At 40.9% G+C, this 25,455-nt stretch overlaps 1 protein-coding gene across 4 annotated transcripts in view; it reads left to right on the plus strand.

Annotated features, from left to right (window-relative positions):
• Positions 1-2,175: 2,175 nt before the first annotated feature.
• Positions 2,176-25,455, plus strand: part of tp63 (tumor protein p63) — a 32,328-nt gene continuing 9,048 nt past the window's right edge. For 2 of the 4 annotated variants that reach the window (XM_085773652.1, XM_085773653.1), the window contains exons 1-4: positions 2,176-2,441; positions 7,170-7,304; positions 7,398-7,527; positions 19,312-19,569. In XM_085773652.1, the coding sequence (XP_085629778.1) occupies positions 2,389-2,441; positions 7,170-7,304; positions 7,398-7,527; positions 19,312-19,569 (576 nt within the window). In that variant the 5' untranslated portion in view covers positions 2,176-2,388. Of the gene's footprint in view, positions 2,442-7,169; positions 7,305-7,397; positions 7,528-14,342; positions 14,512-19,311; positions 19,570-25,455 lie in introns of those variants that run through there. The other 2 variants (XM_085773654.1, XM_085773655.1) reach the window with 1 other exon arrangement.

Consider the following 25,455-nt stretch of genomic DNA (forward strand, 5'->3'; position numbering starts at 1 on the left):
AAATGACTCAAGAAGATATAATTCTATACAGTCACGCATGCTGGTTTCCATCTATGTTTTTTCACTGCAGATATAATTGCAGATTAAAGCGAGCTTAACACTCCCTAATCAGGGCCTTGTGAGAATAATAACCACATAAGACGTATGTGCAGCCCCTCTGATGACAGTACCAGAGATGTCACTGACGTAGCTGCCAACTCATAAACACACACATACATCTCAAATGAAGTAATAGGGGTTCGGTGACTGGGTCCCAACTCCTGAGCCTTAGAGTAATTAATGATGTAATGGTTTCAGATGTCATTGTAAATATCAAATTTAATGACATCTTGAGGTCAGTTTGTCCTTGTTATGTTGAGAGGTGGACATGGTCAAAGCAACAGCGCATGCAAAGGCTTTATTAGAGGGAATTTGTCTTATAAATAACATAATAATCACCCAGGGCTTTTACTAGTGTTTGGTTAATTTGTTTTTACTATAGTTGTGATAAGCTGGGTGGAGTTAGATCTTTATTTTTCCACTGGAAAACTCTATCTAACTGAACCATCTGATTAACAACGACAGGTATTTACAACAGTGACCCTGGGGAATGGCTGTGACTCTACTGTTTTGATGCAGTCCCTCCACTGTCACAGTGATGTTTCCAGCCACAGCTGTCGTTAGCGAAAAAGGTCTGAAACACCGTTGCACAGTATCTTTTCAAATCGAAAGGGCAAATAGGCACAGCAGCAAAAGAGACAGATATTTCCCTCAGGAGATATAAAACAGAGCTAATTATTGGACTTAGACTCATGAGGTGTTTAGAGACAGGACTCTACATGCTCTGTAACTGCTGGATGTATGAATAAGTAAATGTTTCCTACCAAGTTCACTGTATCAACTATTATGCTGTGTTCACATCTGGTTTCTGCTGATCTAGTGTGACAAAAAAAATCAATACACTCATTTGCAGGTTTAATGTTTAGACATTCACTCAAAGCACAACGTGGCTTTGTCTTGTTCTGTACATTAAAATATAAATAGAACAATATGATTTTACCTCACAAATGAGAAATTGTATTTACCTAATCATCAAAAATAATATATAAGAAAATGTAGGCTATGTCTGATAACAAGCCTGTTTATTATGTAATTGGCTCGGTGTAGCATTTCTAATGTAAAACCCTGTCTGACAGCAAATAATTGCATTTATGTAAAGGATATGTTTAAGATAGCAGCTGTGTGACCACAGCGTCACGTCACCAGGTTGGCACACTGAATGCATGTGTGCTGTATCAGTGCTGCCTCACATAGGTACACAAGAGGCAGCCAGAGGGGGAGAGAGAGGGGCTCTATGTCTTTATCAAAAGTACAAGAGAGCAGCTTAGAGGTTTGTGTTCCCTGGATACACCACATCTATTTATTATCATTCCCCCCGCTGTGACCCCACCCTTTATTTTAGCATGCTGATTCATCTGCTGTTCATCTCTGAAAACCACACAGGACCTCTAGGTTTACAGTGTCATAGTACTTGGGTGAGAGGAAGAGTTTGATATTGAATTGGAAGTATGTGCAAGTATGGGAGTTTGTGTAAGCTACTGTAAAACTCCATTAATTTTGTATAAAAGACTGTCTTTTTTTCTTTCTTGTTTGCAGCTAATGGACACCTGACAAAACATCTGATATCTCGGCCTGAGAATGTTTCACTTCCTCAAAATCGGGTTTTGTTTCCGTGGCTGAACCCTTGTGATTTTGCTGAATCGGCGCAGGATAAACAATCGCTGCCTTTTAGAATGTATTTATGGCAGTATTAAGCATGCCTGAAGCCTCCTGGGCCCGAGTGAGAAGAGTGACGCAACGCACATGTCCTCATAACCACAAAACCACCTGGGAATCTGGGTGGAAATATCAGAAGTGGTCAGAGAAACACATGCTGGAGGGTAGGGGTTAGCTTTTCAGGACAGTGGCTAGCTCTCTCTCTATGTGTGTGTGTGTGTGTGTGTGTGTGTGTGTTGGTGGGGGCAGGGGTGCAGGGTCAAATGTAGTTGCTTGATATCTATATCCTAGCAACTGCCAGTGAGTGATATCTTGTACAACTGTAGCTGGGGATTGGTCAGAGAACTGGCACAAGCCCCGCCTATTTGTAGGGTCGCCTAAGAAAAAATACCTAAATTCAAAACATCTCTCAAACTTTCTCCACTCTGCACTGTACCCTCCGGCACTTTAATCCAGGCCTGTTTGTTTATTTATTTCTATGTATACAGTATATATATATTTTATTGTTTTTTTTTGTTTTTTTCATTGATTGTATTTATTCTGGTAGCTTATGTACAGTCACTGATACATGTGCCTTTATAACAAGCTGAGCATTTTGAAGATTTCAGCTTAAGTGAAGTTTGGCATGACATCATGAATTCACCTTACACAGCTGTGCAGTATTGCCCAGAGTTCCCCTTTCATCGGTAAGTACATACATATTGTTTAAACTGATTACTTCGTTTGCTGGTTTGCTATCAAAAATTTGACACCATGTGATTTGTTTTATTATTATACTAAACCTAAAGCAGTTCAAGTGTCATATACTGGATTGACATGTGGTTTTCATTATTACTCTTTACTAAAGGAGCTCTGAACAGCAAAAATTCAGATTATGTAAAGACCTATTGAAGTGGCTGGGAATCTCCCTACGCTTTGTTTGACCTGCACTGCCATTCAGGCTGATACTGTCTGGAGGTCCAAAGTGACCTGAGAACAGTTGTGTCTGCCTGGATCCTCAGCTGCTGCTCTGTCCTGATATATTTATAAGTGTGGCATACTTATGGCAACAATGCACGTGTAAAGGGCCATCGGAGCTGAAGGGGCAAACAGATTACATGACATCTGAGGGTCTTCTTCTTCTTCTGATCCGTACTGAGGAGAAGTTTTGGTCATTTCGGTGGAAACACATGCTGTGATTTAAATGTCCAGCGTGACAGGTGACAGAGCTCTACCAGTACTACCAGACACAGTTCCTTCAGCTGCAGTGGAACACTTTATTTTGCTGTTCTTCATCCAGAAATATCCTCGACATAAATGTTGAATCCACACCTCTGCATCACGTCCTTATCAACTTCATGCATATCAAATAATCGCTGAAATCACTACTGTCAATTAAAATGTCTTTTGTCCTGATAGCTTAGTGCCATAATAATAATAATAATAATAATAATAATTCACCATTTTAGGTAACACTTTACAATAAGGGTCCCTCAATTAATGTTAGTTAGTACATTATTAAGCATTAATTAACTGTTTACAGATATATTAACAATCATTATTATGTATTACTTAGGATTAGGAAGCACATTAATTAATGTAGCCTATTAGTAAGCAGTTAATTAATGTTTACTACTCAAAGTTAGTTAAGTAATAATAAAAGTTGAATAATGTAATTAGTTATCATTATGTATGCATTACTCAGCATTAATTAACGCATTAGTTTATATATTAATGCTTAATAATGTACTAACTAATGTTAATTAAGGGACCCTAATTGTAAAGTGTTACCCCATTTTACAATTAAATCTAAGGCTTTCAAAGAGATGTAAAATGCGACATACAAAAAGAATTAATTAGGTGTATAGACAATACCGACTAATTTTAAGAGATATAATAACACTTCAAGGTAAAGTAAAACTATGACATGTATAATCATATGTTTTAAGGAGAGACTTAAATAAGGTGACAGATTTAGTCGACCTGATTTCCTCAGGCAGATCAGTCTAGATCCTCGGGGCCTCGCAGCCGGCCGGGCCTCTGGAACAGATGTAAAACCTTTACAAGAGCAGACTGGTGTGTACAGGACTTAGTGGTCAGAGTTATAGCAGGGACACTCAGAGTTTTTGTAGTAATAAATTAAATCTTAAAATCTATTTTTAAAATGTACTTGGAGCTGATATAAAATGCTAAAACAGCAGTCATGTGATCATATCTCTTGGTTCTGGTTTAGCGCCTGGCAGCAGAGTTCTGTATAATCAGGAAGCCATCAATAGATTTTTTGTTGTAATTCTGTAACAAACTGTGGTTTGTTGACTGTGTTAATCTGGTCTGTTTGAGCAGGACTAGTATGTTCATGTTTCACAGGTTAATAAACAATAAAACATGCAGGCACTGTGTAATATGTGTGCCTAAGGACATCTGGGTGTAATCTAGTTTTTGTGTGCAGAGTCATTACATTGTGTGTTTCTTTGTGCATGTTTTATGTTCTTCTAGTTGTGTTTGACTGTGATGTATTTTTAAGTCATTAGTGTGCTTCGGGTTTGCACACAAGTGCTTTCATTAATCAGGTAATTTAGCCCCAAGTTCGTCAGAATGTGATGATACAGGTTTGAAACTTGAATGATGCTTTCCAGTAAAGCCCTGTACCAGAGTGCTTTCATCTATTTTTGATCAGGGAAGGTTTTAGTAAAATGAATTTTTTGTGGCGTTGTTAATATTTTATCCAGCTGTGAAACATCACTGTGTTTGTTTTTGGTCCTCTGATTGTCTCCCCCTTTGTTGCCTTCATTGCATTCCAAAACGTGGAAGAATTTGTGTCCTTTTGCCCCAGAGGATTTGAGTTCAGACTGTTTCACGTCTATAAAAGTAAGGGGATAAGAGGAGGAGAAACTCTGCTGCTTTCTATTGTTTTGGAGTCATGTCCCTCTTCCAGCCAGGGCTGACAGATGTGGGGGTGAAGGTCTTAGGCCTTTGAACAAGTGATTAATAAGGACACTGGAGAAGGGCCCCGATCGGCTGGGCTGTTTGTTTTGATTGCATTTTCATCGGTCGGTGTGCCCAACCTGCCAAGAGACAATGGCCATCCCTGTTTAGTGCTGACCTCTGCCCCAGTCTCGTCTGGAGGCGCTGCAGTGTCTTTAAGTGGATGCTGAACAGCCTTCGCCTCGGGCTAACTGAAAAACTCTCTGAGTAACCAGACACCCAAGAGCAGACAAACAACCACCAGAGCAGAGATAAACTCATCTATCTGAATGGCGTCGAATTTACAAATTCATGCTTTTTTAGTGCAGGTCTGATTTTTTACTTTTGCACATTTGTGTTCCTGTTTCTCAGCTACTGAACTCTCAAAATGTAGATCGAGGTGAAATTGAGGTCCAATCAAGTATTATTTAGTTGTTCTGATTTATGCTTTTATATAAAACAGTTTTAAGCGCTTTTGAGAACAATGCACAAAGGTGTGGAGGACAAGTGGTGTACACTAGTTTTAGTATAACAAAAGTGAAATGTATTTATAGGCCTAAACTGCTGTACGTGTTGAACCTGGTGTGCAACTTTTTAACAACTTTGGCAAGAGACAATGCTGCAAAGTTCAAAAGTCTTTAAGACTAATTAATACAATGACAGTTGAGCAAGTTCTGCCTTTAAGTTTGTTTTGGAGGGAAATTAAAAGCCAAAATCAAACAGAGATCAACAAAGGCAGAGCTACCAGAACCACACCTAATATCCCTCTGTCTGACACCACACCTGTTCTGCCTGCAGTCTATAAGTTACCTATAGGTAGAGCACACCATTATGATGAGCTCATCCTCTGCTCAGCTTATTTTGATTCATACTGTAGATGTGTTCCTACTGTAATCTCATCTCGAAAACGTTTGTGTCACGGCAAATCTTCAAATGATCACTGTAATTAGGCTACTATACTGTGATTAAAAAATGTCTTTTGTTTTTATATTTAGATGGTTAGCTTATATTGAAGTGTAATAATATGCTAATAATAATATTAATATTAATAATAGTAATAAGACTATATTTACATTTTGATTATCAGATTTTGGAAATTCATGGGAATACCAAAAAATTTGGTTACCATGACAACTAATAAGAGCCTTAAGGAGCAACGAACCAAACCAGTCAATTAGCAACAGTCTGTACAGTCGAGGTAATAACAAATGTTAGTTTACAGCTCTATAGGGGTTAATTATGTTAAATAAACCCCAGCAGGCTCAGCTAGCCAGCTCAGTTGAAGGCTGTGGAGTTAAAAGTACAAACTGTTGTGGTAGTTAGCTTTGTAATGAAATTAAAAGATGTAAACGCAGTAATATATGAATATATTTTTCCTTGTGGCTCAAAAATGACTCCTGACCAGCTGCTACTGTTACTACCACTACAGTGGGTAATATTGACCCTTTAACCAGCACCTGTTTGCCCTTTTCTGTCATAGTTAATAAAATTAGTGGAAATACAAACTGTTTGTGCTCTTGGGTTTGTTTGAGTATTTAGCCTGATAAGATTCTGTGTAGTTCACTCTCTTCAGTAATTACAAATTAGTACATTCACCAATGTGCTTGAGAAATTTGTCACAAATGATTTTGCTAAAAATAATTCACATGTCCAGTTCCTCCCGGTAGCTGTGAATTGCTCCTTTTGCACAGTCACAGCTTTAACAAGGTGATAATGTTACAAAAGCTACTAAATTACAGTTTAATTAGGCTCCAACATTCACATCCTTTGTGTTTTCATAGATATTGCAAAAGTCAACTCAGCACTCCCTCATGTGTAACTCCTACATAATTTAAATTATTCACTTCATTAGATATGCCTGTGTTTGTAAGTCAGGTATTAATATCATTCATCACGCAGTGTTGGGGAATTCCAAAACCTAAAATAGTGCCAGCTTCAGATTATGGACCCCCCCCTCCCCTCCCAGCCACCCCCCATCCACCCAAACCACGTCCAGCTGTACACATACCAGAAGTTGCAGCAGTGCTATCATATAGACTGTGGGGGGAATTCCGCCTGCCTCAGACTGCAGCGTGCGCCACTTCAGCAGGAACAATGGCACGCTGAGCTCTGAAGCAGGTGTAATGTTTCAGGGGAGCAGGTCAAAGTGCCTCTGTCTGAATGGTGCATAATCACCATTATGTGTAGTACAAATATTCCTGTATTATGCTGGGTGACTTCTTCACAATGGAACAGCTCTTCACGAATGGCTGCCAGCGGGACTCCTCCTCCTCCTCCTCCTCCTCCTCTTCTCCTCTGCTGGCTGGGTGGCCAAGCCTCAGCCATGCACATCAACTTTTATGTTGAATGTTTGCTGACACTACAATTTTTTAAAACTACCATTTAAAAACCGTGATGCCCTTTTAAAATGTCAACTTTAAGTATTGCTTGATGAATGTAAAATGATCTCGGCTGATTCTGTCTCTTTGCAGACTCAGGGACCCTCCGCCCCGCTTGTCCTGGAGAGAGAGCTCCTTCCTCACCACCATGTCCCAGAATCAGTCGGCTCAGACCACTGACCTCTTCAGCCAAGATGTATTCAACCAGCTGTTTGACATGCTAGACCAGTAAGTGAATGTAGGACACAAAAGCAAGCGTTACACTGTAAAACTGCCAAAACACATGCAGGCTTCAGTGTAATCATATTCATTTTGTTACAGATCTGCCATTCATTCAGTCCAACCCATTGAGCTGAACTTCACAGACAGTCCAACAGATGGGTCTGCAGGAAACACCATTCAGATCAGTATGGACTGCATCACCATGCATGAGCCAGACGAGACACTTTCTGTAAGTACATAGGTTTTCTGGGCAAGCAAACTGCCTATTTTTATATTTTATTGTTTTTAACATGTAGCTTTAAATCCCTCAGACCCACCACAACAATAGTCAAAAAAAATATATATACTTTTTTTTTTCATTTTAACCTGCAGCTATACAGCCAGTTTTAAGTTCTTAAGTTACGTTTCTGACTCTGACAACACAGAATTCCACCTGGATAGTGCTGAGTCAGTACTTCTCAAAGAAACAACATAGATGTCTTACCATTATTTCAGTTTTTCCAAGCTGTCCTCTTGTATGCATTGTGGGACCTTTTTTTACTGTAACAAGTTCATTCCAATACACAAATGATACAGTACAGAATTATTAATAAATACGAGATGACTTTCATTCTGAGTTGATGGGACTCACAGTGGTAAATTCCATTAGTTGTTGAATAGAAATGTGCAAAAAACTACTTTCTATTTCATATTAAAAGTGGAATTTCCCCACTGACAGTTGTGAAAATGTGTTGCAGTGCAGGTCTACAGCCAGTGAATAAGGCTGGTTTATCTGTCTTCGTCTGAGATGTTGTCTGTTAGGTGGTGATATTATCTCCTGTAGCCTGAGTTGTGGTGGACTAGGGTGGCCCCTCTGAGACAGCCAGCTCTTAGAGTCTGTTTAGGGTAGAATGTGCATTTAGACAGTCACATGCTTGATGATGTGTTTTAAGTGGTGAAATTTGAGTTTCCTGTGTTTTAAAAAAAACTTTGTATAGCCAAATAGAGTCAAAGCCTGGGATGTGAATTTGCCTCTTGCAAGAACACAAAACAATATTCAACAAACTTTCACTGTGCAGTTAAATAACACATAGTGAAAAGTGCATTCTGTTTTTAGATGTTTATAAATTGATGCACTGGATGACCATCCATCTGTTTGACCTGCGATGAGGATCATATCCTTGTCAGTTCTGCTACTGAGAGATGATGTGCATGTTCCCCTCCCAGTGAAGGAATGCTGTTGTCCAGCCAGCACGGAAAAAAAATAGCAAATAAAAAATTTTGTTCAAGGAGCTGAGTAATGTTACCCTGCGCATCCCCCAAGGGGGCCTGTGCTCTCTTGAACTGGTGATTAATGACCCCACCCACACCGCCCACTTTCCTCTTCACCAAAGAGGGGCGTGGTGCGGTGATTGGCACGCCAGCAACTCAGGCAGCATCCGTGTGGGGGCTGAGAGTTTGCTGCCATGGCGGCTTGCCAATCACCAAGCCCCAGTCGTTATTACCAAGTCGAGGATGAAAAGCCGTGGTGGGCAAGCCCATCTTCACCCAACCCCCACCCCTCATCCTCTCCCAGCCACGAGGAGGTGTGCCTCTTTGGTGAGTCATTAGAATGCAGCTCACTGTTTAGTGCCCTGGGGGACTTATTTGTATTGTGAAGGGTTTATGTTTAATCTGAAATTCCTTTTTCTTCTGGATTTTTTTCTGTAGCTGCAGGGCAACAATTTAACGCAGCACCTGCCTCTCTTGCAGAGGTCCCACCTCTCATCTATCAGTATGTGTCTTCTCTATGTAAAGGTGAGGGCTGGCATTTGGGGAAGGGAAGGGGGGGAGCAAGGAGAAGGTAGAATAACATGGAGGAATGTAGCAGATATAGTGGCAGGAGAAACGTTATATCCTACCCCAAACAGCTGATTTTACACCCAGATAAAGCTCTGATCAGCTGTGCGTGGAGGACGCAGCGTCGAGCGCAGGGACAGAGGTCCTTCTCTGACAGAGGTTAAACATCTTTACAGCAGAGTAGCTCCATCGACACATGGCTTCTCTGAGATCTAATTACATGTTTGTGTTTGGATTCGTACTTTTTCGCCACTCCTCCTTTGTGTGGGACGGCTGTTAGTGTTGAGGTTCTGATAGCTCCTGGTCCAGAGTCTGAGCAGCTAAACGGTTCCTCCTTCATTAGTTTATTGTGGTGCACACGACAGAGTTAGATGTTTCATCCTTGTCTGTTTTAAAGCAGCAGCACTGACTGCACAGACAGTTTAGATAGTTTCACCTTCCAATCAGTAGTTAAAGATTTTTCTATAAGATTTAAGCAACATCCAGCACAACTTTAAGCTTAACTTGGATTGGTCAAAGGTTCAGTCAGGCTCTTGCTGTATTTAATCCATTAAATACCCAACCACAATAAGCTCTTTTCTTTCATTTTGAAGTGCTCCACCAGTTTGCCTCCAGCACATTAAGAAGTGTTTTTAAGGAATAGCATCATGCTGAGTGTTTTTTATGGTCCAATAACTGTTGAGTCAGTGAGTCAGTATGAGACTCGGTCTGACTGAGAATATTAGGGTGATACAGCGTCTACTACCCATTTATCTTGTATTTCTTTTACATCTTCTTAGACGAGGCTTAACTTTACTCCGCAGTATGATGTCATGCTAGGTGCAGCGGAAAAACTAGTAAGTCACACCCTTTTATGGAGAACACATGAATAAATCCTTAACTACTAATCCTTTCAACGACTTTTGTTAAACACTTTTTTATTCCACACTATTCCACATCCAGTTGAAAATCCATTTTCCAAGTAGGACTATGAAGATTACAGGTCGTTTCTGATGAAAATCAAAGGTTTTTTTTTTTTACCTTGTTAATATCTCCATGTTCATAAGGTGTTTTTTTTATATACCACAAGACATGACTGCATATTTCCACCTTGGAGCTGCAGTGAGCCAATGGCAGTCATAAAAAAAGAGATTCAGGCAGCCAGGGATTCAGGGATTCAGGGATTCAGGGATTCATGCGTCACATAGCCTTGACAACCAGTCCCATCAACTAATAAACCTGTAACGTTGACAGCTCCGAGAGTTGGAGTGAACATTAGCACAACCTCTAACACTGTGTTGTCCGCTGCCAATTAAACACTACCAAACAACATAAACACATTAAAGATGCCAACTATGCCAACCGTTCTGATCATGAGTCACTGAAGTTTCCTTCCTCTTTTGCCAAACAAAGTAGCCTAATAATCATAGTATTTTAGTTTAGTTTAGTTTAGTTTAGTTTAGTTTTTTCACAGTTTAAAACATGGCTGGTGGAAAACCTGGGGGAAAACACTTCATTAGAATGAATGCATTTAATTGCTATCTTTATTTTATATTTGAAGTAATGCAAAGGATTAAGTATTTTCAAAATATTTCTTTCTTTCAAACAATGAAAAATCTTATAAAGTTACATAATAGATTAGATTCCGTTCAGGTATGTTTTATGTGTCAGTGTTTCCATTGTCATTGCACCTGAAGAGCCATGGCAATTTGGCAAATTTGAAGATAACACATGAAAAAAAGATTGTTTTATTCAAGATGTTATTTATATGTGTAGCAAAACAAGAGTTGCTGTCTTCTCTGAAGTTTGCTGTGGCGTGACTGTGATATTGGAAAGGAGACGTGCAGAGAGATAGAAATTGCCTTGAAGGGAAGACACCAGTTTCCTGAGAAGTAGTGATTTCATTTTTAACTTAAGGCTCTAAAACAGAAAACAAGAGGTTGTGTTTAATTTCTCTGTCTTTCTTGTATGTTAATGCTAGAACTTTCCAAAAAAGGGAAATATCAAACATCAACAAACCTTTAGTCCTGATGCTGATTCCAGCTACAACCAGTGTTTTCCTTCAGTCTTTACAAATACTGGGCTTGTCTCTGACCACTCAATCATATTTTAACACTTCAAACTTCGTGTAATTATTCGGTTATTGCACAACTGAAGCTATAACTTCAGTCACCAGAAATGTTCCTGCGGCTACGCCAGTTACTGACTAATTAAATGTATTTGACAAGAGTGGCTGTATGGAAATGGGAGTGGATTTATGAACGATTATGAAGTTGTTGTTCACTCCTGTTTTGCATGTTGATGTTGTATTACACAGCTCCTCTGCAGATGCAGTGATGATGTTATATCACGTTGCTACAGAACTCATATATTCTGCTGTTGTAGGCTGCTACACAAATATTTCTAATCCTTTCACGAGGGCAGTTCTGTGTATGTGCCACATCACCTAATTTCAGTAAAAACATCTGCTGGACCTTAATTGTAGATCAAAATGAGAGTGTGTCTGATAATTACTTATTGTTGATGTAATATATTATCAAATCTTCAGTTTTAAAAAATAGCATATAAAAGTATATCTGAGCAGCCACTTCATTTCACAGCTTGATCTGCTATATACTAAATAATCATAAAATTGTTGTTGCTACATCTCAGTTCCTCTTGTCCACCTGCATTTATTGGTTTCCCCTTTTTAATGACTCTGGTTGTTTCCCAGTGGGTACATTAAGTTGGCCAAAAGCTACTCAGGCTTGGTTCTTTTAAACAAAAGTATTTCAGGATTTGGTGACTGTGGGGGTTTTTAGGATTTGCCACCCAAGTGATGCTCTGTGTCTCTCCATTGACTTCCTGAGTCTGTCGGTGTGGACGGGAGCTCACGCTGCTTTCAGGGCAGGTGCCTGTGTCTTCCCAGCCACTGCAGCCTGACATCTGATACTAAACTAATCTAGCCGACTTAAGGAACAGACTCTTTAAAGGGAAAAACTTCAGCAAAGCCTCTTTTGTCTGAGCCCCTGGATCTGCAGTTCTTTAGCTGCTACTCTCCTCTTTTTCTCAGCACTGCAGCATTTAAGATGATGTAGTTAATAGAGATGTGCCGACACTCTGTGAGTATATAGGTCAGAGTGGTGAAACAGTATGTTATCAACAAGTTGGTTGTCAGTGTCTTAAATTTTAAACCACTTACTAAAGCCTTGGTGTCGACGGTTTTGTGTCATGTTAAGTTTAATTTTAGTATTTATTCGTTATTGTCATTTTTAATTATTTAAGAGAAGCGTGTAATTTAGAAAGCATAAAATTGGTGATGATGTACAACTAGTTCATTGCAGCCTAGATCCCAACTGTACAACACAATGAGTAATAGCGTCAGCAGTCTTTACAGCAGTCTTGCTGTAAATCCAACTTTTGAGAGGATTGTGATCGGTTTGTTTTGAAACTGTCAGTCAGGTATTGCAGTGTGTTTGTGTTGGACATATTTTGCCTTCCCTCACTGATATAAATGGGATGGAGAACATAATGGAAAGACTTATAACAAAAACACTTCTCTGTATAATACAATACAATTTTACAGCAACACCAAACTGCAGCTTCCTAAGTAACAGTTGAATCAACACTTCTCCAGACAACATGTCAACCTTCTTGAAGGAAGATGTATTGAAGGACCATGGGATAAGACTTCCTTAGTATTAGCTTGGTGTTCTTGCTGGACTGACAACTGTGTGTATGTGGCCAATATATTATTATATGTGACCCCTGCCCTCCTTTATTACAGCTACTGTTCTATAGTTTACTACAACCTCGCCCAGACATTGAGTGCTCTAACTTCTTTTCAGATGCCAATGTTGTTTTAACATAATTAGAAGTTTGTTTTGCTTGACTAATTATCACTCTCAAAAAAAGGCTGGCAAGGCCTTGACTGAAGCCGGGGGGACGTTGGGGGTGGGGGCACTGGATTGGGCCCTTTAAAGTGTTGATTTGCCTTTTGTAACAGGTTGACCTGTAGGCCTTCGGCCCTGGGGCCTGAGCAGGGTGTGGCTGGTGATTGGAGACACTGCCTTCGGTTCATAGCTGTGCTTAAGTTTTCAGACAGCTTTCAAATCACTCTGACCGCTGGCCAAGAGTTTAAGCCGTGTGGCTCTGCAGTAATAGAAATGACTTGCACCCTGCTGACCAGTGACCTCCCTTGTCATCAAGCAGTGCAGCCAGGACTGATGTTTACATTTGCATCTTTACTCCACTCCATATGCCTCTGGCTAAAGAAAATTAGATTTTTTTTATTTTCTTGATACTCAGCCATGCATGTATATTTTTACCTTTTAAGCAAATAGTTCTTTAATGCAGACCATTTAAAGTAAAAACATGTTGGTACAACATGCACTAATTTAATAGTGCTTTTTGCACAAAATTGTTGGGCCTAGATGTAATAATGTAAAAAAAAAAAAAAAATCTTTAATTCATCAGGCCATTTTTGTTGAAGCCTTTATTATGCAAAGTTCTGGTGGTCAATGCTAGCACCATTAAGATATCTGAGACACAGTGCATGTTTCCAAAACAGATCTACATCAGTCATCTCTGATCGGTACAAGCCATCTACAGGAGTCACATTGTTTTTCTGGGGGGCTCTGCATTAAGATTAGTTAACAGATGAAGAGGGAGCCATTCTTATGCTAACTAGCTACTGCAGGTATAGCCGACACTCTCCCAACAACTACTAGAGTTCTCACGCTGGGGCTCACTGGTCCTGTATTCATTCATTATAGTTTGTTCATCTCTCTTCTTAATTGATGAATTGAAAATTTTAACTTAAATTGTTATCATTTACCAGTAAGTATACACATTTAATATATTTAATGGCGTAATTCAGATTCAAAAGTAGAAAGAAAGTTTGAATTATGAAAAAAAATTGCAAGTTTAGTGTTTAGTGTAGTTTTCTCTATTTTCTGTTACCTCAGCTGGGTTATTGTATGTATGTTTGCACCGTTTGGAAACATTGAGCAAAATTTAAAAAAAAAAAAGCAAAAGTGCAAGAATATGACAAAAGCATTTCCATTTTTTAAAAATTGAGGCTTATATTAAGAATCGCTATGTCGATAACGTAATGTGCAAATTAGGTTTTACTTTTGAGGAGCTCTGCACCGCTTTAGGAAGGAAGAGTTCTTCTGGAGATGGGTGTGGACTCAGGTATTGGACAGGTAGCTCCTTAGACCCTCCCCTCTCTTCCAGGTATATATGACCTCCCCATAGATTCCTATAGAAGCTTCTTCTTGTCCACTTTGCATCTGTAGTTCACATCACTCCTTTAGAGTGAGGAAAAGAGATTTGTGGAATCCTGGAGCCAGTGGAGCAAACAGCAGCAGCTCTGCTCAATCTCAGCGCCAACATGTTGTACCTGGAGACGGGGACCACGACATCTTACAGCGAGGTAAGACTGGCAGAGGAGCTGTGAAGGGCCAGCAGAGCTCCTGGGCTGAATGACAAATCACATAGAAGAAAAAGGCCTTGTTCTTCTTGAAGATAAATATTTTATCTCAGTGTCCCACATGAATCGTGGATTCATGAGAAAAAGTTGTCATTTGACTCAGGAAACTTTGGTGGTAACCGAAGAATGTGATCCCAATGAAGTCAAAGATAATATGTAGATAAACTAAAAATACAAAAAGCCCATTTAAAGAATAACTTAAAAGTAACTGAACGCAGTGAAAAAGATTTTGCATTGTGTATGTGTGTGTGTGTGTTTGCGTGCACATTTGTGCGTGTGTCTCAGAGAGCTGGGGAATGTAAACACCTGGAAAACCTTTGAATGTGTCCTTTTTGTAAAATGGCTGCTGTCTGACTGGAAAATGAATTAGTCAGTTACTTTGAGTCTGGTTGTTGTTGATGTTTTGAAGCGTTTTCAGATAAAAGATATATACAGTATATTAAAAAAATCAGACTTCCAAAAGGTTTTGGAGGGTTTTGATTTCCGCTGTGATGAATTATTAGTTATCAGTGAGGAATGTTTTATGCAAAAGCTCTGGAAAATATAAAGAACAGAAAAGGAAACAGAAAATAGCATCATGTACTGCATGTTACCTTAAAGATAATATTCCTATGTATTCTTACTCTAATGCACATTCCCATTAACAGCTTTGAGAAAAAGATACTGCAGGATCAGTGGTGTCAACTACTGTATGTGTCTGATATTTACATGAAATGTTCTTCTAGTCTTACACAAGCAAAACAAAGAGGCATTTTTAATGCATCAATCAGCATACAAATTTCTTTAAAAAACTAAACAAAACAGCGGCCCCATTCCGTTTTTTTTTTTTACTTTGAAAGTGCAAGCATCGAGGCTGATGGATCTATGTTTGCAGAACTTGATGTCTGGACAAGAAAGTTAAATATGAAAGGAGTTTGAACTGAAATTACTTTTATATCTTAAATTGCAAACAAGAATTGCTTGACTATGGAAACTATACAGTTTTACAACATTAAAATGTAATGTTACATTTTCCAGCAGAGTAATCGGTCCTTTTAGGTTCAGACCAGAATCGTTTACTAAACAACTGAACTGTTGCTTGTCAGAAATCAAGTCTGCATGAAATGCAGCTTTAGTTTGAGACTTGTTAGTATTAGCTCTTGGCTGTGGCTCTCATTTTCCTTTGTTATTGTATGTTTCAATGAACTGCAGGACTGTGCTTTTTGTGTTACCAACCAAATCCTTTAGGAAAGCCTAATGCCGAGCAAGTGAGCGGCGACAGATTCTCAGATTGCAGGTTGCAGATAGCAGGTGTGTCAGGTCACTGTCTTTTAAGTTGTTGAGCAGGGGGTCTTTAAGTGGTGTCCAGCTCAATCCCTCCAGTGTGTGAGGTATCGGGTTCCCCCCGTCCCCAGCCTCCTGGGAGCCGCCGCGGCCATTAGAATGCGGCCGGCCAGGCGTTGCTGTTTAGTCCAGGATCGTAATTGCTTTAATGGTGTGTTGATGTAGATACAATCACCTTCTCTGCCCACCCCAGCAGGTATAAGGTGTAGATAGACCCCCACCCAGCCCCACCTCAACCCCCAACTCTGGTTAGCCTTAAATGCCTCCCTCCCCTGTGGTCACTCATCACAGTCCCCTCTTACTCTTATGTGCTGGCCCAAGGTGCTTGGGTGGGGGTGGTGGTTGTGGTGGGTGGGGGGGTCACCAGAGAGCTTGGAATGGGAGCTATTCCCCCCTCAGGCCAGGTCTGCTCTGGTTCCTGTCATCTATTGGTCGTTCAAACTTTATCTGTGCTTACATTTTGTGACCACAGGAGCAGCAACTGGAGACAGTGTTGTGTTTTCTGTTCAGATGTAAATCATTTTTGGTTTAGTTTTATCTTTTCCAGTTCCCCTGTGAAAAGTGCATTTCCAGTATATGTAACTGTTTGGTTTCCATGGTGACGTAACCCTGTTATGTCTGCAGACAGACAGTATTTTGTGGTTGCAACGTTCACAGAGAGAGAATCAGAGAATCTTTCTGATTCCTGACACTGTTGATTTAAACAACCTCAAATCATAATCAGGACTTTTTAGAGACCAATCATTCAGAAGCACAGAAAATCTAAAGCTGAAGAGATCTGTACCTTTTGTCAAATGAGAAATACACTTTAGATTACTTTCTAGGGCACTCATTTTGTCATTGCTGAAGCAATAAATACAAGACAAGGAATAAACTGAATGTGTTAATATGCCATACCAAATGCCACTGTGTTGGCATTAGCAGTAACTTTTAAATTAGCACTGCCATGTGTATTCAAAATATGTCTGATATGTGTTCTGGATAATTCAGATTCCTACATTGTAATCAACAGGCCGTCACCCTGAAGGTCAACAGGCTCCTTTTCCTATTGGTCTGAAAAGCTTAGCGCAGGATTTATCTCAAACAAAGAAATGAGCTTGAAAGCCCCGAACAGACACCACAACCTTTCAAAAAACGTTATTAAAGGCTGCTGAGGATGTCAAGGACACTGATTTATCGCGCCTCTGCTCAGCAGCCTGACCTAAAGGCCTAAACACAGTGTCGGCTATAAACAGAAGGAATTTTTAAGAGCAGCTAAAGTGATTATTAAATGGTGGCTGCATTATGGTGGAATAAGATCTGATTAAAGGAAACGGAGAGAAAGGAAACTGCTTCACACAACCTGTTTAAAAGCTTATATCTCACTTCCAGTCAATTAAACATTATAACATGATGAGTTAAGGTGAGACTCTCAGGGCCTCACTATCTGGTCAATTATGGCTTTATCCTCACTGCTTATCTTTGATCCTTATATTCATTTTAGACCATGAGACGCATTATCCAGGGCCCTGTATTTAATTTTAAGTATTCTGTGTCACGGACTCTGCTTTATGTCCCTGCTTTAATCTCCTTGGTCTCTGGCCAGCATCAACCTTTACTTTAGAATAATAATTTGACATAGATAATTGGTGCCTGTCACAATGACCTTTGCAGCTGCCAGCATCAGGTGCTGAGGGGTGTGTGTGTGGGGGGGTGGGCTTGGCTGTGTCTTCTCTGAACAACTGAATGCCTCAGTGCAACTGGGGTGAATTGCGCCATAATTCAGAAGAATCATTGATGCCATATATCATAAACACTAACTCCCTACATACGGGAAAACACTGCATTAACAGGAAATTGTGTCATCGGGTTATTTCCCATGCACCACCAGGAATATGTCCCTGCTTTTCATTCACGTTGGCTTAAAACAATAAATACAATTCTTGGGTAACTGATAAGCTTCTGTTATTGTTACTCTTAGCAATCTGCTCCATGCCCTCTTCTTCTTTTGTGATATCAGATACACAGGGCCAGTCTTCAGCCCATTGAGTTTAACCCTTTCTAATACATGTGTGTAATTAGCCCATTGTGAGGGAGCGTGTGTTGGGGGGGGAGCTTCTCCCTGCCACAGGCTGGAGGGGTTTCCACCACATAGGAGTTCTCCTTCCTTCTCAGTGCATATGTGTGTGTGTGTGTGTGTGTGTGTGTGTGTGTGTGTGTGTGTGTGTGTGTGTGTGTGTGTGTGTGCTCCATTCACAAAACACTTGTCTCCTAACACCTGCATGCCCAGCGTAATTGTTCCCCAGACAAGCTCCTATAAGCCCTGGTGTCATTGTTTGCAGGGGGTTAAGCAGCCTTGCGCCGCACACACAGCGACCCTCATTCAAACAGGCAGCTCCCCTCTGGCGCTGCTGCACAAGTATGCTGAGGTTGACTTGAATGACCCCTCTCAGGTGTGTCTGTTAGACTATATATGAGTCTGTCTGTGCCTGTGGACCTTTAGATGAAAAAGTGGTAAGATTGTTTCATACAGTCACTTTCTTGATTGATAGCGGAACAGCCTACCTTGTCTGTATTTTGTTGGTCATCTGGCGCACCAATAACACCTGGCAGTGCAATGGGTGTGAGCTGGACAGCTGTGGTGAGCCGTGCTTGAAATAAACAAGAGGCCCTGGAGAGATTAATGGCTGTCTAAAGAGTGAGAGCCATGGCACCTCGTCCAGGAATGTGCCATTTATAAATGGAAAGGAATGGGGTGAATGGCAAGCAGAGCAAGCAGGAAGGGACTGGCTTTGACCCAGGCGTACTCTCCATCCTGTTTAAAGGCAGATATTTTAATTCCATTCCTCCCGTCTGAATAGTTTTGACTGGGGAAAAGGGAATCAGGAGGCAAGGTGGTGCAGGTTGTGGCAGGACATTGATCAAAAACAAACATTGGGCTTGGTGGGTGATTTGAGTGAGTTATCAAATCAGATTTTGTCTTTTTGACATTTGACATTTCTTTGGCCAATTATGGCAGAAGTGTTAGCATGTTGGTTTAGGCAGCAGTTGGACTGTAAACACTGCAAGTGGAAAGACAGTTTATGTTACACTGCTTTATCATGAATCTTCACTTTCTTCTTTTAAAACAAGACTTCCTCTTCCTGAAGTGTCACATTTCACCAGCTTGACTCAGTGTTTATTTGATCACTTCATTGTATTCTTTACTCAACAGTTAACACACTTGCGTGTTCATGGTAATAAATTTGACCTTAAAAGGTTTCTTTTTAGAGTCAGTCATCATCTTACCTGAAAGCGTGTGCTGTTATTGGTGCGATATAACACTTGTTACTGAAAGTCCATTTCAATATCTGAAATCCTTCAAATTCACCTGTAATAACTGAAAACATGTGTTGTTTCTCCCTCGCCCCTTCCCCCCCTGTCCCCTCCACTTTCCTCCAGTCACAGTATACCAACCTGGGGCTCCTGAACAGCATGGATCAGAACATCCAGAACGGTGGCTCCACCTCCACCAGCCCCTACAACAACGACCATGCACAGAACAACGTGACGGCCCCGTCACCCTACGCCCAGCCCAGCTCCACCTTCGATGCCCTCTCCCCCTCACCGGCCATCCCATCCAACACAGACTATGCTGGACCTCACACTTTTGATGTGTCCTTCCAGCAGTCTAGCACAGCAAAGTCTGCCACCTGGACGGTAAGACGATCAATACGCACCTATCAGTCCATCAGTGATTAGACATGTAGCTGTTGTTAATGTAAAGGCTGGGAAGGCAGCCTGGCTGAACCCACCTACCATCTCAAAAGTTCATGAATTAACACGTGATAGCTTCATCTATTGGATCTGTAAAACAAATTAACTGAAGAGTAAAAGACAATTTCACTGTTGACTGCTGATAACTGTTACCAGGCAACCAGCAGACATGACAAATTGTTGTTCTTACACCTTATCTCAGCCTTTTGCCTTATTTCATGTGCCTAAAGTTTCAACATATTCCTTTAAATAAGTTTAAAAAAAAAAAATCATTTTCCATGAGTTGCTTCATTATGATTCATGTGCACACTGTCAAGCCTCTGTAGGCCAAATCCAGACAGAACCAGGTAAGTTGTCGACCACAGTGTGTTGGACTTTCACAAGTATTGACTTCTTTTGTTGAACTGAGTTCTTCATTGTATGATTTAACTCTTTAAGACTATAGGTCATAAACCAAAACGTTCTTTGGCATATGTCTAAAATGCAGTTTTTCATACATAGTAAAGTGCCCGCCGACATCATGAAGCAGTGATGTTTCAGACTAGTGGTTAAAGAGACACTCTTACTCATGAACTCCTTATCTGACGATCTGTGCCCTAGGCCTTGGGTGCACATTGTTTCAAAGTTCTGCGTTACACAACTACTGTACATCTGGCAAGCAAGAATGCCACTTGAAATGTGTAGCTTCAAATCACGACTGAACCCCAGGTATTTATTGCAAAAGACTCAGACATCAGACTTCAGTTACTGGAAGAGAAGAACTGAGCGTGCAAACTCAGTGGATAGGCTGTCACGATGAAAGAGGCACATCAAGCATCAAGTTTATCTCGTCTTATTAAGCTTTTTAATGTCATCTTTACTTAATTAATAATTAGAATGCACGTCAAAAACGACCATATATTAACTATGCCGTTATCCAGTTTGCAAACAACTTGGCCAACATTTACTGGGACGCTGCTGATGACAGAGGTAAACAGACTTCACAGTTGGTCCAGGTGTGGTGATGCCCTTTGCAGCTAGATGTCACCATGTGTAAACCCACACAACCAGCTCCTCCTGCTCTGTCATTACACATGACAAAGCTGAGGGACAGCTGTTGCAGTGGAGCCCCACCTGCTTGGTTGTTTATGTGTGTAATCTGTGTTACTCTGCAGACACTGTAGCAGCGCTGCATGTTGTATTAATGCACCCTAGCGGACAGCATAGGTGACAGGTTTTCGTCACCGTGTGTGTGACGTTTGTTGTGTGTTTCTGTCGACAGTGGGCACTGACTGAATCAGAATGACAGAGTTTAAAATATTGGGCATCTTGGACTTTTGTGTGACATTTCAATAATTGCATAACGGACACATTTGCAGGGCCTGCTAATTATTTTTAAGCGGTCGCTTTGGATGAGATGTTTCCTCATAAAAATCCTCATAAAAATGTCTGTTGATGGATATATATAAAAAATCATCATGTCAAATGTGTCCAATGGGACTATTGAAAAACCTGCTTAGCCTAACACGCTGACTTTAATGCAGCGTGTCTTCCAACAAAACCGGCTGAACACAGGGAGTGCTCGGCGATCTCACCTTCTTCCTTGGCCACGTCGAGTGTGGGATTGTGACATTTACCCAATTCCCAGACTGCCTCACTCATCCCTCTTATTTTCACAGCCCAAAAAACAAAAGTGTTTGTCTGCTGTGGAACTGCAAGGCTGTTAAGAGTGTTGTTTGCAAGAGACACGCCCCAAAGCTCTGAGCCGCACTGGTTTAGGTCACATCCCCATCACAGACACTGTTAGTGCAACAGACTGTGTGTCCCACAGTCATAATAACATGTGATGCAAGACTGGTTTGATTGGTGTGGTGTCATGTAGAAAAGTTGTGATTTGTTATCATTGCACAGGGTGAAATGAAACCGAAAAAAAGAGGAAACCTGTTTGTACTAAAATTATTTAAAAAAAAACAAACAAAAAAAAACTGAGAAAATATCTGTTAACTATGATAAATAGCGTCATTTTCCTGACTGGCTCCTGATTTCTGAGGCTATTAAATCATCTAAAGGCAGTTCATTGTCCCAACATGGTTATGAAATTAAGTTAATCCACATCTGAATACCCTGAAAACCCTGTGTTTACTGGTTTCTATATCTCCTTTGTTCATGTTTACGAAACAAGGTTAATCTAAAAACAGTGAAACAGAATCGATAGAATCATTAACGTCCACCAGTGACGCTCTACGTCACAGAGAAAGAAATGCTGTCACCAACAAGTATTTGTCAGGATTTTGCCTCGCTGGGTGTTGTTTTCTTACACCGATGATTTTCCACAATAGAGAGTCATTTTCTCTGTGGTCTGAAGCAGCTACTCTGATGAACTGTGATTACAGTCTTGGTTCCCATCATGGAGGAGGCTCCCTCATCTGATCTCAGGAGATCTTTCACAAAGCTCTCATAATCTCAGGCCGATAGCTCCACTGCTGGACTGATGGACTGATGGCAGAGAGCCACCGAAGATGTCACCACCGCAGCTTTGCTCTGTGTAAAGATCTGCTAATGCTCCCCCTTTTTGAAGGCCTGTGGGATCTTCCATGGGACTTAGTGGACTGTGTACTGTGCTTTTTGATGACTGTTCTTATGGAGACACACCTAATCCTTAACCCACACCTTAACTTCTTCCTGTCTAGGATGACTGTGACACATACACACACACAGGGGTGCAACACGTCAACATTTCCCATAACTGCTGCTCCACTGTTTCCCTGTTGGCACTCCTGCAGTCTCCATGGTGCTCCCTCCTTTATTGGTTAGTCGGAGAAAACAATCAGCCAGGTCAAATGAGCACGTAGCGGACAGATGTTTTGTCTTCTTTGCTTTACTAAATTAATGGAGTGTCGCAGATGAGGCAGCCATTGTTGGCAATTGATGCAACTATTGTGAAGCAAAAGATTGGTTGTGTTTGCCATGCGTATTAACTGCCACCCCATATAGTAGTCAAAGGAGAGGAATGTCATGGTTTGGGCTATCAGTGGGACGCTATAGAGCTCGGGGGATTACAGTAATGGATTGAGGGCCTGTAGATAATACTTGTGTAAATACTGTGTGCCTCTTTCCTGAACCCTGTGCTCTTGGAGTGGGCTCTGTCTTTTTGAGAGAGTTAAGCTTGATGGTTGCATCTCACATTGCGCCGGAGGAGGAGGAGAGCCCTTGAATGCTCAAAGAGAAGAGTGTTCTAGCGAAAGGCGGCAAGACACAGCTTGCCCCTGGAACATCTGCGGGCCCGTCCCACGCCTCACGAGATGGGGCTGAGACTTGTTTGTGTCAGGAAGCTTGTCACGACTCGCCCATCACAGAGAGACAAGCCCTGAAAGCTACAGATGGGAAAAGGTAGAAGGGAATTTTTTTTTAAAAGACAGCGTCAAAGGGTTTTTATGATATGGGCTATGGGATTTCTTCTATAATTGTTGTGGAAAAGCCCATTCTCTTAGTTTGGATCACAAGATATTTTTTTTTTTACCCCTATCAAAGAGCTTCGTACAGATACCTGCAGCAGTGATTTAACACTACAGAAAATAGGATCATACTGTTGTTACAGAAATACAAAAAAACAAGGTATTCAGTCACGACTCAGGAGATGAGCCTTCGCTCTCAGATCCAAATCCTAACTGAGTTTGCAGAAGTCATTGTTGTGTGATAACTGTACTTTAGAACAACACAAACCTGTTTGCAGCTCTAACACTTCCTTGAAGCAGATCAAACAGTGTTTGACATTATGTGAGTGACTAAGATGCCATTTTTAACAATACGACACTATTATCCTTGCCTTTTTCTGCATTTAAAATTATGGAGGGAAGAGTGAGGATTTTTTTCTTTAGATCTTTCCATCTTTTATTTTCAGTTTCAAATCCAGTGACTCAACTATAGTTATTCAGAGCTGTGGTGAAGACAAGCATTTGATTTGGTAATCCTGAGAATGACAGATTCATATTTGATGCTAGCATCATAAACATGATTCTACATGTCAGTCTAGAGGTTTTTCCTTGGGGCAGGTGTCACTGAGATTGGGTGGTCATAATTGGAGCTGATGACTACAATATAACATTTATCTTTTTTAGGGAGAGCAGATTATCGTCTAAAACTTTTAATTCACCACATATGCATTTTCCTCTGAGAAGTAGGTGTTTTACTCGTGTTCCCAGAGAAAACGGGAGGAGAGAGAAAAAAAACCTCCTTTGCATTATTGTTGAATTAAACAGGTTTGGGAGAAGCTCTAGGCATGACATGACTTGTCAGGTATGAAGAAGACAAGACCAGAGGCGCCAAACAGTGCTTGTTTAAGGCCCGATGTTTGTCAGGACTTGACTTCTGCATGCGCCCGCAGCGCCTGTCAGGGAGAAAAGAACGCCACAGCTGTGGGCCTGCCTCAACCTGCGCTGCACGGGAAGTGTGTGTTTGTGTGTTCAAGTGGTGCATGTGTTAGAAAGTAATTGCACAGATGCCCCACTGTACAAGCATCAGAACAAATTGTATGTTTTTGCAGTCAGATTATTTCAAGATCATATTTTCATTATTATTATAGCACTGCAGAAGTGATCAACCTCTGTCCGTCATTGGTGCACAGCAGCGGTTTGGGCTGGGTAGTGTTTGCAAATCCAGCTTCTGCAGGTCGTTCATTATTATTTTTTTCACGGCTCGCTGCCTCATGAGCCAGTCGAACAATGTGTCACATGCGATTCCTGCAAACTCTAAAACAAATGTTCTTTTCAAAACGATTGTGATTAAGCAGCTCCGTATTGTGCACCGTGTGTGCCCTGGCTGTGTAATACACTTTGTGACCAATGAAAAGGCTCATAATTACATGTTAACACCTGAACGCCGCGCCCTGTGTGAGACACTGAATCCCATCAGTCAACCGGTGTCCTCCACCCTGAACGCTGTTAGCATTAGCAAGGCACTGCTTTCAACAATCAGCAGCAGCTCCTGCTCTCACTGCTGCTCACTGAGCAAACACGGCACCAGCAGCACATAGTTGTGTGCTCAAAGTTTGTAGCTTCAGGGCTGGGATGGTTCTGTGTGTGTGTGTGTGCGTGCGTGAGTGTGTGTTAGACAGTAGGATATGATCTACACAAACTTTGGTTTTCTGCCTCTAACATCTCTGATTAGATCTCGGTGTTTGGAGTTTGTTGTTTTTTTTGCCTTCAGCTACACAAAACCAGCACCCTGTAATTATTCAGAAGACTACATGCTGACCCTTTACGCTGCACTTCACTCTTTCTCTTTGCCTCATAATCGTCTGCTCTCTCTTTCTCTTTTGCTCTTTCCCCACATCTCTGCTTGGCCTCTCCACCTCATTTAGCTGATTGACAGAGGCGTACGGGGAGTATCAGGTTAGGAGCAAGGGGACAACTACAAACATTCATCCTGGGCTTTTTTTTTTAAGAAGACCTTTTTGGAAGCTGCTTTGATTTTGAGGAAGACTCCCTTCAGTCGCTATGTTGACATACATGTCCCAGAGCTTGAACTGTGCTCCTCAGTCGGTTTATCAAGTCAGCTAGCCTTCCTGTATTTATGCACAAATTGTCAAAGTCAAAAAACTCTATGCAGATTTTATTTTTTACAAGTTTACCATTTGATATGATCATAACTTTCCATCAGTAGCAGCAGAGTAGCGTTGTCAGGTCATCTTGTCCATGCACAGTTTGTAATGAGGTCACTTGAGGAAAGGAACGAAGCTGAGAATTTGGGTTGTTATTATTAACCCGCCTGTATTAGCGGGTCCCATCCTTGCATAGCAGTAATGTGTGCAGTTTGCGAGCAGGTTAATAGCAAGCAGAGATGAGAAGGTGC

Source organism: Trachurus japonicus, chromosome 4 (assembly GCF_045865225.1).
Source record: "Trachurus japonicus isolate A0001 chromosome 4, Traja_1.0".
Lineage (NCBI taxonomy): Eukaryota > Metazoa > Chordata > Actinopteri > Carangiformes > Carangidae > Trachurus > Trachurus japonicus.